This window comes from Protopterus annectens, chromosome 10.part0 (assembly GCF_019279795.1).
Source record: "Protopterus annectens isolate FY-2018-M chromosome 10.part0, PAN1.0, whole genome shotgun sequence".
NCBI classification, from domain to species: Eukaryota; Metazoa; Chordata; order Ceratodontiformes; family Protopteridae; genus Protopterus; species Protopterus annectens.
The window spans coordinates 1310402418-1310420231 of NC_056744.1; the positions used below are offsets into that span (position 1 = coordinate 1310402418).

The 17814-nt window shown below is 34.8% G+C and overlaps 1 protein-coding gene across 1 annotated transcript in view; it reads left to right on the forward strand.

The window, feature by feature from the left end:
* Positions 1 to 17814, forward strand: part of SERPINC1 (serpin family C member 1) — a 1665396-nt gene that overhangs the window by 384788 nt on the left and 1262794 nt on the right. The window contains exon 2 of the mRNA XM_044085991.1: positions 7394 to 7763. Within this exon, the coding sequence (XP_043941926.1) occupies positions 7395 to 7763 (369 nt within the window). The 5' untranslated portion in view covers position 7394. The remainder of the gene's footprint in view (positions 1 to 7393; positions 7764 to 17814) is intronic.

The window sequence follows — 17814 nt, forward strand, 5'->3', positions numbered from 1 at the left end:
TCCTACCTTAATATAAGCCAGCATTCCTTTGTATAAATGCTCAATTAGATTTACAAATGCATCTGAGAAGTTTGTGCACTTCATTAAGGTAAACAAATAGTCCCAACTTACTGAATCAAATGCTGAACTTATATCAAGACTAATAAGTGTTAAATCTTTCTTTTTCCTATTTGCAAAATCTATTAATTTTAAAGTTCTTCTTATATTATCAAAAGTATTTCTATTTACAATGAAGCCTGTCTGATCTATATCTATAATGCCAGGAATGATTGTCTTCAATCTATCAGCAAAAATACTCATAAACATTTTATAATCAACATTAAGTAATGAGATGGGCCGATATGAAGTACATCTAGTTGGATCTTTATTAGGTTTTAAAATTGGTGAAATAAATGTATATTGCCAAGATGGGGGGGTTATTAACTCAGTTTGGGCCAAAATAAAAACCTTATGTATTAATGAATATGTACTTTTAGAAAGTATTTTATATATCTCTGGTATAATACCATCATTACCCGGTGCTTTGTTTGATTTAAGCTTATTTATTTGTGTAATAACGTCTGTATATGAAATACTCTTGTCCAATAGTTTAATCTGTTGTTTATTAAGCTTTTTATTCATGTTTGTGGTTATAAACTCCTTTATTTTATCTTTAGGTTCCATGTTAATGTTATTATGGTTAATTTTGTGAAAGTGATTTCTAAATTCATCTAGTATTTCTGGTATACTAGAAACATTCTTCTTTTTCCTTAGAGAAAAGATTTCTTTGATATGGTTTTGTTTATTCAACCTTTTTGTTTTATTTTTAAGTCTATGTAAGTATTTGGGGCTTATTGAATAAGACAATAACTTGTATTTCTCTAAAGTTATTTTAACTTTATGAGTTAAAATTTCTTTGTATTTCTCATTTAGTTTGTTTATTTCTTCAATAACTTTCTTGTCCATAACATTTTCTTTATTATTATATTTATGAGTCTAATTTACTTTGAATATCTAACAATTGCTTATCCCAAGATTTCCTTTTATTATTATACCATCTGATACTTTGTCCATATAGATATGATTTTAAGGCATCCCAAACATAAACAATGGAGACTTCAGGAGTATTATTTATGTCTAAAAAATGTTTTACTTCTGAAAGTATATATTCTTTATAGTCTTTTAGTTGAGTTAAGTATGCTGGTATCCTTTTGATCTGAACATTATGAGTATTTTTTATCATGAATTCAAAAACAATTGAATTATGATCAGATATAGGACATGAAATGATTTTGGAATTAATTAAATCTGTTACCATCTGGTTAGAAATAAAGACCCTATCTATTTTTGAATAAGTTTTGTATCTGTTAGAAAAAAGGTGTATGGTAATGAATTTGAATCTATCTGATTATTAATATCATTCAAATGATAAGAATTAGCAAAATCATTTAAATGTTTTGCATTAGATGTAATTCTTCTTTTCCTATAGTGGTAGTATCACTTTCATGTAGTATACAATTAAAGTCACCAGCTAAAATAATATTTCCTATAGAGAATGATATGATCTTATCAAGATGATGTTTCACTGTATTAATACCAATTCCAGGTATCAATATACATTAATTAAAGTGTAAGTCTTCCCATTAATTTGTATTGTAACCATACAAAACATTCCTTTGTCATCCTGATAAGACTTAATGGTTTTAGAAATGGGCATACTTTTATTCCATAAAATAGCCACTCCTCTTTTTTTCTGAGTGTGCTCTGAACTAACCAATACTGTATATTTGTTTGTGGCTAGTTTATCAATATCTTTTTTTCAAGAGATGGGTTTCTTGCAGGAAGACTAAGTTGGCCTTATGTAAATTAATGTATCTTATTAGGCTTGCCCTTTTACATGGATTATTCAATCCATTAATGTTTAAAGAAATTCCTTTTAAAGATGTCATTTGGCATTTTAAAACTTAAGAATCTTATGATCAAAATAACAAATAACAAGATAAGTAATGTTACATCTCCTCCTTTAGGTGTACCTTTAAATATAGCTGTATTTATTGAATCTCTTATGGGATTCCGTATAGGATTCAATTTTGTTTGTAGTGACAATGAATGTACAAAATATATTGTGGATGTCAAAACTATATATAAATAACAATGAACAAGTGAAAATAATGTAAGGATTAAACCTTGCATCCATCCTGGAGTTATAAACTCCAACTTAGAGTAGTATTTACCACTCAAGTTAACCCCCTACCCTAAGCAGCAGTACCTCAGCTACCACCTTATCAATTTATTACTAGTTATATTTAACTGAGGTTAACAGTTTTCAACTCAATTATCTAGCAAGACAAGACTACACATTTGGTAAAACAGCATCATATAAACTAAAATAAACCTTTTTTTTTTTTTTTTTTTTTTAAACTGTTCATACTACTATATACATCCATGTAATATAAAACACTTGTATTCAAATAGCATTCAAATAATCTTGATGTTAGAAATCAAGAGAAGAGAAAAATAAGTTCTAACATTCATTTAAATCAAAAACTTTGGCTAATATGATTCAGACATTACATATATTAAGATGCATCTATTTTCTGTCATGTAAATGCAATTAACAGCTTCCAAAAAAAACCTTGAATTGCTTGTATATGAGCATTTACTCAAACTCATTATTGTCAATAGAATAAAATATTGTATTCATAGAAATTGTTATAAATCATACTGCATAGTTATGCAGATTCTCAGAAACACATATACATATATACATACACACACACACACACACACACACACACACACACACACACACATATATATATATATATATATATATATATATATATATATATATACATATACACACACACACACACACATATACATATATATATATATATATATATATATATATATATATATATATATATACATACACACACACACACACACACACACACACACACACACACACACACACACACACACACACACACACATATATATATATATATATATATATATATACATACACACACACACACACACACACACACACACACATATATATATATATATATATATATATATATATATATATATATATATATATATGTGTATATATATATATATATATATATATATATATATATATGCATATACTTGTTGTTGTTTTCTTAATCACAGCTCCTTTATGTTCTCCCTGCTACTGAGGTGTTGAACAGGGTCCATTCACATGTACCTAACCTCTCCTAGTATATAGGAGAATATATTTTGGAGATAACAGTTGCACAGAAGCACTTTGTTTCCTGCTTTTTTTCAGTCACAAACAGGGGTATCTGATCCATGCCACAGTCAACTGTCGACCAGTTGACAGATCAGCACCTCTGTCTGGCCAAGTGTGCAGAATACATGGTCTCAGGGCTGATTAGATGACTACAAAATTTATAGCAGACCTTTGTCTTAAGGTCCTAGAGTAGTGGTACTAAGTCTTGTGGTATGCATTAGAAACAGCCCATGACAGCACAGAAGTTAATTATTACTCTACCATTCTACTTCATATTAGACAAGCTAGTCCTCCCAGTTACATTTCTTTCCACATTTTTATCATTTTTAATGTAGAAATATATATATATATATATATATATATATATATATATGGATCTACTTCACATGACTGAAATTTTATTTGACCAAGACTAAAATACCTAATTTTCAAAATACTGAAAACCCACCTGACTGAAACTCATAATACTGAAACCTTACAATGCTAAAGTTCAGAATACTAACTTATAAACCATAGGCATGCACACTTACAACACCAATGACTAACTCTTTCCAGAACTTAAAAACTAGTTATGTATCCTTTTAACAGAAACCGGATGATATAAAACCAAACTAGGTGGGGGGGGACTACACCCCCCCCAATGTGGGGGGGTGCTGTGCCCCCCAATTATGTATACTAACTCCAGGATCACACTACAGTGAGGAAAAGGGCATATAGCTTTTTACTTACCTTATAGTAGTCTACACGCTGCCACTACTGCTGGGAATGCACAAAACATCCGCCATATTACTTGAGATGCTTCCCATAAAAATGGAAACAGACATACCCACATTTAGAAACACTACAACACTACTTTCTACATGACTATCGGTATTCTGACAATCAGCACTATAAGTTACAGTAATTATTTTTATCACAAGCAAGTCACAGGAGAAGGGAGACCCACATCATGTCTATGGCTTACAATTCAGTATGAGATTCAGTCAAATGAGTTTTCAGTGTTTTGAAAATTTCGTAGTAGGGTCTTGGTCAAATGAAATTCAGTCAAATGAAATTTCAGTCATATGAAGTAGATCCATATATATATATATATATATATATATATATATATATATATAAATATATCATACCTCCCAACTGTACCGAATTTCTCGTTTTTTACCGAGTTTTGAGGTCCAAATAATGGGGTGCCACGATTCCTGAGTGGCACCCTTTCATTTCCGATTTTTTTCCCCCAGCTTTTTATTTAATTTTTTTTCACGCTTTTGGAGCTGACGTCATCACGTGCACAATGACGTCAGCTCCGTTGGGGCTACCAACCTGTTGGAATTAAGCTTAAGGACTTACATTTCCAGGTTCTGGCTGGCGCTTCATTTTTGAAGGGATTGTATTCTAGCACTCGAGAATCTTTGTTTTGGATTTATTCTGGCTGCAGCTGCTGCACTCGAGGGTTGAGAAGGTTGGTAAGGTTTATTTTGACTGGCTTGGGCACCCTAGAAGGTAAGGTTTTATTTTGAATAGGCAGCCTGGACTTGCGAGCGGGAAAGAATTTGTGCTTGTAAGGATTTTCAGACTTTAGAAATTGCAAGTCTGTTGGTATCTGAGCAGAACTGGTGTAGCGTGAGAGGATTCACGTTTTGAATGGACTGGCTGTACTTATAAGCTTTGCGTTTTCAGGTATCTGACTTTGGAAGTCTATCTGAGCAGAAGTGTGTGTGTAGTATGGTTATTGTGCTATCTCTTCTTAGAGCCTAGAGGGAATTTGGTTTTGCATAGGATATATTAGTTGGAAATAAAAAAAAAAATAAAACACTGCATTAATTACAGAAATAATGCACTGATTCAGTCTCCCATGTTCAACTTCTATTTTTCTATGTTTCATCTCACTTCCGATTTTTTTATCTGTCTTCTCCTTTTATATTAACCAAACATCTTTTGTTTTAACCGTTCACTCAGGGTACAGCTTTAAACAAGCAGGTTCTGATTCATACCCTATACTGATCATCAAATGCTGAATAAATCCAACTACAAAAGATCTGGAAGTGATATATTAATAAAATGTTAAAGGTTTGTGCATGAATAAGTGCATGTACTGCCGACAGCAGCTTTTTAATTTGTGTATTTATAATGCTACTACACTGCACCTAATTGAGGCTAAAGAAGATGACAACTACAAGAAAACATTTTGAAAATGGTTTCACTCATTGCTGCTGAGTTTAATTTGACAGGTAACATGTCACCTACAGTTAGGCCAGTCTCATTTTGATAATAATGCAATTTCATAATGGTAAAATACGCCAAGGTTAAAGTATATATATAAACAACCTTCATTTAAAAAAAAAAACATCAAAATTACAAGAGTCTTTCCACTGGGAATAGAATAGTAAAGGTCACATTGCCCATAAAACATAATACTTTCTTTATAGCCACTCTAAGGTCAAGAAGGCTAGCCTATGAACATGTTTTGAGTTGCTATCTTTGCAATGCAGAGCATAATAGCTTAAAGGAAGGATTGCTCATTTCTGTCTTCATGCTTCCTTCTTAACTAGTGTCTAAAATGTAAACCCTTGTGACAGTTATATTGTATATAAAGTTGCATTTGTAATATTGTCAGCCTGTTTTTGTTTTTGTTTCTGTCTTCTGTAAATGTCTGATTAATACAGATCATGCTAAATTAGACATTCTGAGGAATCATAATTAATAAGGTATTTTGAGTAATGATGATTAATATAAAAATACAGACCAGGACAGCAGAATGCATAGTATACAACTTCATTGAAGGTTTACAGACTATGTGGAATAAGTTGATGTTCGTCTGATGTTAAATTATTATTCTTTGTTTTGTTATTATTTAATGGATTTGGAATTTTGTTCCCTTTTGTAACGGTCTGATAATTATATGCTACACAACTGTTCATATATTTGTTTTGTACTACATCTGTTTTCCTTTCATAGCATAAGTAACAGAAATGTGAAGTCCAGCATTGCATATATATATATATATATATATATATATATATATATATATATATATATACTTTTTTTTTTGTTTTTTGTTTGTTTCATGCATTTTGTTTCCTTGCTTACTGGAAAAACCTTCAAACAATAAATTTAAAATGCTCTCTGTCTAGCAAGTTTGCTGTATTATACAAGGAATATAATTTAATAAAGTCAGGAAGGTGTATCAAAGAACACATGTTGTATATTTCTTGTTTTGTGTGCAAGGGGCGAATGATTTAAAAACAGCTCAAAGGTAATCTTTATCCACCACTGGCCAGATGCATTTTCTTTGGATGTGGTGTGGGTTTCAATGCTGTTTCAATGTATGTGAGTTTCAAGGGCAGAGAAGTTTTAATGCAAGTCTGTTTTCATTGTGAGACAGTATTGCTTTGTTTAGCAGCCAGATGTCTATTAGTATTTGTGCATTGTGCTATAAAACTTAAAAATAAAATCCATGTAAACATTGTAGAAGAAAAGCAGTATACCACATTAGTGTTTATGGTAAATGGGGTGAAATAGCCAGGTACTGGAACATTGGAATAGACTCTCGTGCCATATTTTGGTTGTCTGTTCTTCAGTTTGCGTTTGAAAGTTGGTATCCCACAATTCCACTGGAGTGGGTGGAGTTACACAATTATGTATGCAAATTTTACGTTAATCAGCCTACAGATTTGTGCCTATTTTTCATGGGCCTTGTCCAGATTTTTGATGTTTTCAGGTTGAGAGGTATGATATATATATATATATATATATATATATATATAGAGAGAGAGAGAGAGAGAGAGGAAACACTTTATACCTGAAATATAATCTGTTTACAGTTTAACTATGCACAATAAGAGGATATTAAATGCCTACTTATTACAATACTATGAAAACAGAATGTCATTTCATGTACTGTGTCTGCTGTCTTTCATCAGAAAGCTTAGTATGCACATTTATTATGCCTATGCATATTTAGCTCGTACATGTGTTGATGTGTATGCAAGAAAGCAAAATGTCCAAAATGTCATAATATACTAAGTCATAGTAAATTGTTTCCTGCTGAATGTAGACTCCTACATCGTGTGTCATAATTCATAGAAATGAGTGGACATAATACATTTTTCCTTTTTTTTCTCATTTTAGGATGCGTTTCTTTGTCCTGTTGATATTCACTTGCTGGGAAGTTATGATCTGCAAGAGTCAGCATGAAGATATGTGCTCCTTCAGACCAGCTGATGCACCCCTCAGTCCAATGTGTATCTTTCGAAATCCTGAAAAGACACCTAATGAAGCAGACAAAGACAAAGTGTCAGAGCTGGTCCCAGAGTTCACTAATCCTCGTGTCTGGGAACTTTCCAAGGCAAATTCTAAATTTGCTATCAAGTTGTATAAACATGTGGCAGAATCCAAATCCACTAATGCCAATATCTTCATGTCACCTTTGAGCATCTCAACAGCTTTTGCCATGGCAAAACTTGGTGCCTGTGGAGAAACCCTTAAGCAAATCATGGAAGTAGGTATTTTACTGAATTAATGTTATAGATTAAAAAAGCTACTGAAGATGTCAGAGGGCAACCTTTGTTTCTCTTCCAGACAATTTTTAACTTTTTGAATGTGGTTTAAAATATGCAATTATTCTTTCCTGACATCAGGGCACTGGACAAATTTAAGTTCTTTCAACAACTCATAGCATGGTACTCTGAGATAGAGACTGTAATACACGGAGAAAGTTAGCTATCAAAAGAAAATGCATACAATATTGAATGGCTCTATTGGAGCTGTATCAAATTAACAAATATGTGTGTGATTGCTACTTTAACAGACAAAAGTAAAAGAAATTGCACTGTATTTGCATTTTCAATAAATATGTACCTTATTAAGAGAAATGTGAAAAGGTTCATGTAACTACATTTGCTACTGTATAAAATGTTTTTTTTCACAAATGTGTGTAGTATTGCAGTCTGTTACTTGAACACTAGGTGGCATGATGATTACTTTTTTGGACTGTTGTTTATGGAATCTTACCAGCTGGCCCAGATATGTAACTGGGATCATAGTTGGCTTTAGGCACCAGCGAACCCTGCAGTCGCTGGGGGCCCCCAACCACAGCACGTTATCTTATCTTGATATTTTGTAACATCTGTTTAAACAACAAAAGCTAGTACAGCAATCTTGTATGCTTAAATGGGGGGGGGGGGGTAATAATATCTCTTTCAAAAGTCAAAGCTCTTTAGTTATAGCAACAGTGTTTTGTCAAGTAACAGACTTTACAATTCTGTTAAATATTTTACCACTGGAACAGTGCTCCTGGCTTAGTTAAACCCTGCTGGTGGACATTCTCTCCACTAAAACTAATAACATAGCCAGCTGTAGGTACATGCAATACATGTGGCTGCAGGTGGGGCCCTTTAATCATTCTTAACTGTGTGGGGTCCCCACAACAGCTGCTGTTGGTTGGAGAAAAATGAGGAGAAAAAAATTCAATTAATTTTTGCTTGCACTGTTTAATCTGAACAGGACTGTGATATGACCCTGTTAGGATAAAGCTGATAATAAACATGAACAAGGTTAGCAGTAATGAGAAATCAGCAGCCCCGAGTGATTGATCTCAGTGCACACCATAGTGTTAGAAGAGCTAATTCTTCTGATCTTCAGGGATGATTTATCTTTCAGGGAGTTTAGTAAATGCTAGAACACCAGATACTGTAACTCATAATGTCTTTGCTGAAGAATTCTGCTTAGTACCAAAAATAATAGCAGAATAAATGTTCAAAATAAGGAACACATTTTAAATATTGCTGTAATTCACTTAAAAAGTTACTAGATTAGCACATTTTGTATTGACATGCATTTTCTGTACAATAAGAAGTATAAAACTATAATGTCTGGATTTACTGACTGTCTGTAATCTTAAATGATTTGCTTGCAAATAAAACTTTTTATTATTTTTTTTATGAAAGACAGAGCAAAATAATGAGGAAAAATTAAGGAATATCTGTGAAATCAGGGACAGTGACAGGTATTCATTTACTCATCAATGAGGTAAAGTGACTTATGCCTGCTGTATGATGACTGCTAAACAGCAGTCACTGATCTGATGTGGCAGTACCAGTGTTGCACAATGTAGTGCTATTTGCTGAAATAAGTACAAAACTAGTATTGCTGTGACTTATGTATTAGTGTGTGTGTGTGTGTGTGTGTGTGTGTGTGTATAAAAAATATCACTGATTTTTATCAGTGCACACATCCAATTCAGCCAGGGCACACACATTTTTCTTCTGGGTATGAGTAAAAAGATGCAGCTAACAAGCAATTATATTTTAAAAGTAAGGCATAAAATATATCACAGAACATTCATACACTTAAATCTTGTAGGACTTTGCTGGCCTCCCACTCCCAAGACTGTATAGATGGATATGGGGAAGGGGTCCCTTATTCATACTTGACTGTGTGGGGGCCCCACAAAAGCTGTTTATGGCTGGGAAAAAATAAGGAGATAAAAATAGTTTAATTTTCTGATTATTCTCTTTAATCAGAACAGGGCTGTAATATGACCCTGTTAGGATAAAACTGATAATGGTCTCTGCTATCAAACTTTCCTCACAATCACACATCAGGCATGTATACAGGTGGCTGCCTTTAGGGGTTAACGTTGAGGAATGAGGAGGCATGCTATGTATATGTATTTCAGCAATCACTTGAAATACATGACTGTGGTCATTTGAACCTTTGCTTTCATCCCAATATAACACCAGAGGGATGCACAGGAGTGAATGTCTTTTTGGGAGGATTAGGCAGTATCCTCACAACAAACTGTCTTGTTAGTTTATTGTGAGCTACTATTTTGTCGCCTTTGAATATTAAGCCTTGGGCACAACTTTTGTCTTCATTGAAAGAAAAAAGTAAAATTGCAATTATTTTTCGTACTCATGAATTTTGTTTAGGTTACTGTTGGATTAAAAGGTTGGGAAATGCTTTAAAATGCATTCTAGAGCATCTATAACTCATATGGCTGCTGGGGCAGTGGCTTAATTGAGTTATTTCCTAAGCATTATAACTACATGTCAGTCTGTGTGTACTACTCCTAAAAGTTTACAGCATGAGCTAAAAGGATGGATAAGAAGTCGGGCAGTGACATGGTGATGCTTAGACTGGAAGTGCTCAGGTGGTCCCTAACGTGTCTTTTGCTGGGGCCCCCAAAATGCTAACACCGGCCCTGATTGGGATAACAGGAAAGGTACTGTTATCTCCAGAAATCCTGTCTTGGAACTTTAAATAGAGGGACTGTCTGTTAATCCTAGTTAGTTGTCAGTTACTATTGGAGGGTACAATTGGGCCTGAACTACTACCCATAAAAACTCTGAATATTTTTGTTTTGGAATTAAAGGAGAGCGCCACCTAAATATCAAGCTTTTATTTCCAAATGGGATTTTTTTCTTCTCTGTAATCCAGCACTAAAAGTTCCAGTACAGAAAAAGCATAATTATTCCAGCTGTTTTGTGCTTGAACTTTGACTTGTTTCTGTTTGCCTTTTTGTAAAAACTTGCATTTTCTTTTCAACATTTATCTTATCATCTGTTACACCCAAAGGCTATGAAAGTCAGAGTAATTGGGTTAGATCATTGATTTTTAACTACAGATTCATTAAAAATAATGGTTCTTAAAATTGCATATTTAAGTGTGCCTTATCAGTCACAGTCACAGTCACAGATTATTAGCACCACAGCACAACAAAACAGTGTAGCCTGGAGTCTGAACAGAAGAAAGGGTTTCATGCTTAGTTTTCAGATGTAAATGAACAAGAAAACTCCAGTCACGTATTAATATATTTTCTTTCATTATCACAAAGTAGTAGTTTTCAATTCCTAAGAGTGCTGTTTATAAAGAAAGAAAATATTTTCATCTCATCTTCTGATTTTCTGTTGCTATTTGATTTTTATTTTTTCTACACTGCATTCTGTACATGTACATAGGTTCATAGGTTCATAGGTAGGTACTAGGCTATCGGCCCTGGGGCCTATACAAGCCCAGCCAAAAAGGTACCCTGGCTTTTGCCACCCAAGAAAATTATTTTCCTGTAACACTGTTGAGCAGAGCCACAGAAGTGATCCCTGGGGTGAATTTCCAATTATCGCTTTTTTTCTGGATGAGAAACCTTTTGTGATGAGGTGTGCTCTCAGGATTTCCTGACTACTGTGGCAATGTGATTATCAAAGGAGAGACTACTGTCCACCTGTGTCCCAAGGTCTCTTATCACACTTTCGGTGTTAAGTATACTACCGCCTATGTTGTAGTTCATGGCTACAGAGTTTTTACCAAAGAGGATGACAATGCACTTTTTGGCATTGAGCTTGAGGCCATGGCTTTGACACCAGGCATCTGTCTCAGTGAGGCCCTTTTGTAGGATGTCGACATCATTAGGAGTTTCGATTATGGCTCCTAGTTTGCAGTCATCTGCAAACTTCGTTAGCTAAAGACCTTCTGTGTTAGCCTGTACTTCAGAGAAGTAGATACCAAACAGGAGAGGACCCAGGACTGAACCCTGTACTGCATTCTGTACATATTATCTTCTTGCAGTGTTTTTTTAAAGTAATGATTAATATCAAAGACACTAATGTTCCCTAAAATGCCATATCAAACATGACAACTAATAAAAAACAAAGGAATCAAAATAATAAAAAAATGATGCTGGCACTCAAACATAGATAGTCATAGTAGTGCTATAAGCATATGAAGCGAAACAGCAAAAGTAAATGATTTTCTTATCACAGGAATGTCTCTCTCTCTCTCACTGTCCATGTAAAATGACATCAGGGAGATGAAAACCTTGACTACAGAACAAGACCATGCACCATGGAAAGCCCCTTTCAGGTCATTTTGGCTATACTAACCTAGAAAATAATTACTTATGATGATATAGACATATTAGTAATGCAGAAAAGTTTATACGTTGGAAAAATATTTTTTTCAGATTTTGAATGTGATTCCCCTTTAAAGCTAAAGACAGAGAGGGAACAATGTATTTTTAACTAAAAGCAGACGCATTTCAGTTTTAAAATTAGGTAGATTTTTTCTGATTATTAGCTATTGGTTGACTGCTTTATTCTTACTTTTTCATGCAATCTTATGCTATATTTTTAACCACAAGTAGATAGACTGTATTTAAATATTAGGTAGATTTTTTTCTGACCACTGACTATCCTTTTGAATTCCTTATTTCTACTTTCTCATGCAGTTGTTCTGTTGTTTGCATATTTGAAAAAATGCTTTAACATGTCTGAAGTAAAGAACTTCATTGTTTAACATTCACTGTTTGTAGCTGATGGTTTATTTACTGGCAATGGATTAAGCATTGTTGCCAGTGTACCAAATTGCTTGGCTGCCATTGGAAGGATGGTTGCATTAAGATAACTGCTACCAATTAAACATTAAACATTAGTTTATTTTAACAATATAGTGTGCTCTTGTTTTGTTAGTTTTGACTAACGTGTGGCAGTTTATCCTAAAGTTTGTGAAGGAGGGATTTGGTGCTGTAGGGTCACCCTCTCATTTTAAAAAATATTTTGTGTATGTGTGTGTGTGTGTGTGTGTGTGTGTGTGTGTGTGTGTGTGTGTGTGTGTGTGTGTGTGTGTGTGTGTGTGTGTGTGCGTGCGTGCGTGTGTGTGTGTGTCTGTAATAGACAAAAGTAAACAATTGACAAAAGTAAACAAAATTGTACTGTATTTACCTTTTCATTAAATATGTACTTTTTTAAGAGAAATGTGTAAAGAATGCAACTGCATTTGCTATTGTATAAAATGCTCTTCACAAATCTGTGTAGCATTGCAGGGTCTGTTGCTTGGAATACTTGGTTGCCTGATATGTCCACGCATATGCATGTATATGCAAAATAATAATGAGTATGTTATAATCGCTTCTGGTAAGACTGCATTAAAATGTACTGGGTGTGATATGAGTTAGGTGAATTACTTAGGAGCCAGTGCTTATAACTCTGTTACATAGCTGAACAGTGTAGAGCTTATCTCGGTTGGTGGATCTTTGCTGTAACCTAAGGCAACAGTGCACATTTGCCATATAACCTTAGAGGTAAAATGTCCTTTGTATTTTAACTGGTGTCAGTGGTGGGAGTCACATGCTACTGGTTCAGTTGCTTATTCAAATATTGACGGTGGTGATGAAGGATTTAGAGCCCACAGTGTCTGTCTATTACATTGGTGGCAGCAGTGTGGGACTTCAAACTGGTAACCCTTATCTGTCACATATTATACCACCCATCTTCAAATATTATTTGGTAGGCATATGTTGGTTTTTGTAAATGGGACTTGAATATTATGTGAAAAAACAGTGCTGCTTGCCAGACAATGAGTATGCCTTTGCAGCCATAAGGTAAATATACAATGGTATATCTTGCTCTGCAGTTATTTTATTTTCAAGTCAATGTAGTTATGAAATAGGGAAAATTAGCTATGTGGCATTTGGAAAAATGTCAGTGTTACAGCTGACAAAGGAGTGCAAAAACAAGGGAATTTCATACGCTGGTAAGTTGAAAGGAGGCTATGATAGTAGTATTTTGTGCCACTGAAATGCAGTCCACTGAAAGTGGAGACAAACAGGTAGTAGCTAGATGTACAGAGCTTGCAGTAAAGTAACTTAATCTATCCTCAACTAAGCTCAGAGAGAATTGTAGTTAGACTTAATGTGACTTGCACTAGGGATGAAAATACCTAGAGCACCTGAGAGAATTAAGTAGGTGGATTCACAGGAAAGGGAGATGGAACAAGAAAGTAAAAAGAGTAGCAGTGCCAGCATGAGAGGGAGGACCCTTCATTAAAAGTGAGTAATGAGGGCAAAGCAAAATCCAAGATGCAATGGCTGCTGTCAAATAGATTCCTTAGTATAAAAAGTAGGATGAATTTGATCGTTTTATAAATAATTTGTTGTGTTAATAATGAGTTTTAACTCTCTGTTCAAAGGTAATGTAATGTATACTAAATCAAAAATGAATGATATGGATTGTTGAATTATAAAGGTAAGCAATCCCTAGGATTCATACCTACATGATGTAAGCATGTTAGCATAATGAGCAGCAGTGCTGATTGAATATGCATGCTGCTTATCATGCCTAGCATGCCCACATATTTGCAAACACCTTTTCATGGCCAGCTGTAGTATTCACAGCTATGGAAAGGTGCTTGCAAGCATGTGTGCAGAATGTAAACAAAATGGCTTGCATATAGGCAAAACTCAGATACAAGCATGCACTGTAGGCAAGACATATTAAGAGCAAGTACAGTGAAAGAATACTGAAAGAAGGGAAGTGAAATGGGAGAATTGTGCATAAATAATAACTGTATTATACTGCATAATTAATTAATGGGGAAGAAGAAATTTGTAAAGTGTACTCATATACCACAGGCAAATGTGGTGAAGTGTCTAAGAAACATTTCCAACATAAATCCTGCACAGTTGCAGTTATGTACATAAATAAAAATGGACTTGCCAACAAAGGATGTGATAGGAATGTAAAGCTGTTGTGTAACAAAGAGGAGTGAAAATATATCATATAATAATGCCATACTAATTTAAGATATCCAGTTACACAATGTAGAAAGCACTGTATTTATCATAAGCACCACAGCAGAAGTCAGACTTTTAAGGGTAGAGAGTGCACTTTTGTCAGGATAACCAAATCAGTGTGTTTCATAGAGGATTTCATTAATAAAGTGGGATAAGGGAACTGTATGCACATTTAAATGCATTCTGTTAATGGGAAATGGATACAGAATCAAGCATTACACACACACACACACACACACATACACACACACACACACACACGCACGCACACACACACACACACACACACACACACACACACACACACACACACACACACACACACACACACACACACACACAATTTCCCATGTTGAGCAATGAACCTCCTACCTATCTAGTTACATAATATATAGAGCGATGTATTAATAGCAAGTCCCACAGGAGAAGCCTGACTCTGATAATGAGAGAGCATGCTTTTGTCAGGATCAATGTGTTTTGGGTCCACTTTTAAATCACGAAATACCAAAATCTCGAGTTTTGTGATACCGAACTCAAAACATCGAGATTTCGGTATCTCAAAACTAAGTGGACCAAAAAAAAAAAAGCCACAGCTAAAATAATGTGTTTGCAAGGGGGCAAGCCCCCCCTGCATCCCCACACCCTCCTACTTAAATATACCAATTCCGAGATCGCTCTACAGTGAAGAGAATGGTAATGCTCCTGTTGCACTTACCGTTCTCTTCATAGGGGGGGCCCCCCTGCAAACACATTATTTTAGGGGTTTTTTTTGGTCCACTTTTGAGTTTTGAGATACCAAAATCTCGATGTTTTGAGTTCAGTATCTCAAAACTCGAGATTTTGGTATTTCGAAATGTAAAAGTGGACTCTGTATTTCATATTGGAACACTAAAAAACCTCCAAGAGAGAAAATATTTCACAAATATAATTACTAATTTATTGTACAAACTGCTGAGTGCTTTCAGCCTCTCTGGCCTTCATCACAACATCAAAGGTACTAAAATAAAACATTTAAATAACCATTCCCTTATCACATGACCCTCCTTGTTAACCAAATACTTCCATCAAAAACTTGTATAAAAACATTTAAAAAAAAACGTGTATAATGAAATAAATCCCATAAAACATTCAATGTAATACTGTAGAGTAAATTAATTCATTTATATTTGTTTCTATTCAGATTCCTAGCTAACACTACTTTGTAATTAACATTATTATTAAGTTCAGGTTTACAATATGCATGAAACAAAAGTTGCCACTTTAACTCTCTGAATTCTAGTTTATTGTCCCTGTCCCCATTAAAAGAACTGGCAACATGGTCTATGACTATTAAACTGATTTTTTTTAATTAAGGCAAACCATGGAATGTTTCCCGAAAGCATTCTCTTTGTTTTTAACTGTAATTGTGTAGTGATACTCATAAATCCATTTCTTAGGTTCCCTGTTAGTTTTACCTAGATAAAATGCTTTGCAAGTGTCACACTTGGCAAGATAGACCACATACTTTGAATTACATGTAAAAAAAAACAAGTGCAAGTAATGTTTTTTCTGTCCTAACCTCAATGAAAAAAGGACTTTCCAAAATGTACCTGCACTGATTATAATTGAAGCATCTGTATGTGCCCCTTTTCTTTTCATTACTTTGATCTTTAACACCTCTTTCCAGGAATGCTTTGATATTCTTGGCTTTTTTGTTAATAAAACAAGGTTTGTCACACACTGCTCCATTGACCTCTTCGTTCACTTCTGGTATTTTCCAGTTGTTGTGCATAACTTTCCTTATGGCTACAGCATCTAAAGTGAACACTAAAGGCATCAAAAACAGACCAGTCTCGAGACTGACCGTAACTACCATTATTACTATTCTCACTTCCCCGACTTCTTCAAAAATCTGATACACTGTGTCATTCGGGTATCCCCTATTGGTGAATATCCTGTGTAGTGCTGATGTCTAGAGATCTATACTTTTTGTGTCAGTAGTCAGTCTCTTAAGCTTTTCTAACTGGCCTTTAACTACATTAGGCTTGATGTTGGGTGCATGCAGGAATAAAGTAAAAAAACACTGCTGGATACTTTCTTGTAATTAATAATGGATGCCCTTACATTCACTGCTGCAGTATACTTAACAGATGGGATTCCCTGCCGTGGAAGCCTGAATGTCTAGCCAATCTGCAAAAGATTACTTCTTGCTTTTAAAATGTATGCCGAACATCACCCAAACACTCCTTGAGTAGCATAAGGCATAGATGTCAGAACTTCTTTGCCACCAGTCTGAATGTATCTTTTTGTAATTGGTCTATTTAGCTGTGTCAGTTTTCTTCCAGTTGAATGCATTCTCATTCTCCAGTGACTACCTATGCCTGTTTACTGACTTCTATTGCAGCTGCAGATAAGCGACCCATTGAGGATTTATTTTTTTTTTACTATTTTTGTGCTCCTTGGAGTTAATGTCATCCAGGAAGGGTAAATGGCAGTGTAGGAGACAAATTCCCCATAAAGACTGCCACAATAAGTATCTTTTTTTATCTAGGAGCTTCACTTGACCATACGTCTTATTCTATTTGTCAGATGTTCATTCAGAAAACCCTTCACAGTAGACTTTCTTCCCTCTCCTTATGTCTTGAGAACCAGCATCGTAAGCTTCTTACTAAAGATACAAGGAAAGGAATCTCCCACCCTGAGGGTCAGCCATTAGGGAATAAAAAGGAGAAAAAGGTACAACTGGCATCTTTCTGCTGTCCAGCCTCAGCCAGGTGTTTCCCGCAAGGTTGTTACAAAACTGGAGGCTCATCTGGCTGTGTGGTTGGATTTCTCTGCCACAACTGTGTCAGAGGCCAGTGAGGGTCCATCTGGCAGCACATCAGGAGAGGCTTTGCAAGCATCTATCTCAGATGATCAGGGGAACCACATTTGTTTTTTTTCTGAGTGGCCTAGGGGAGTTCCTCAGTTTTTAGTTTGGGAAGACGTTCCTACTACAGTTCTCAGC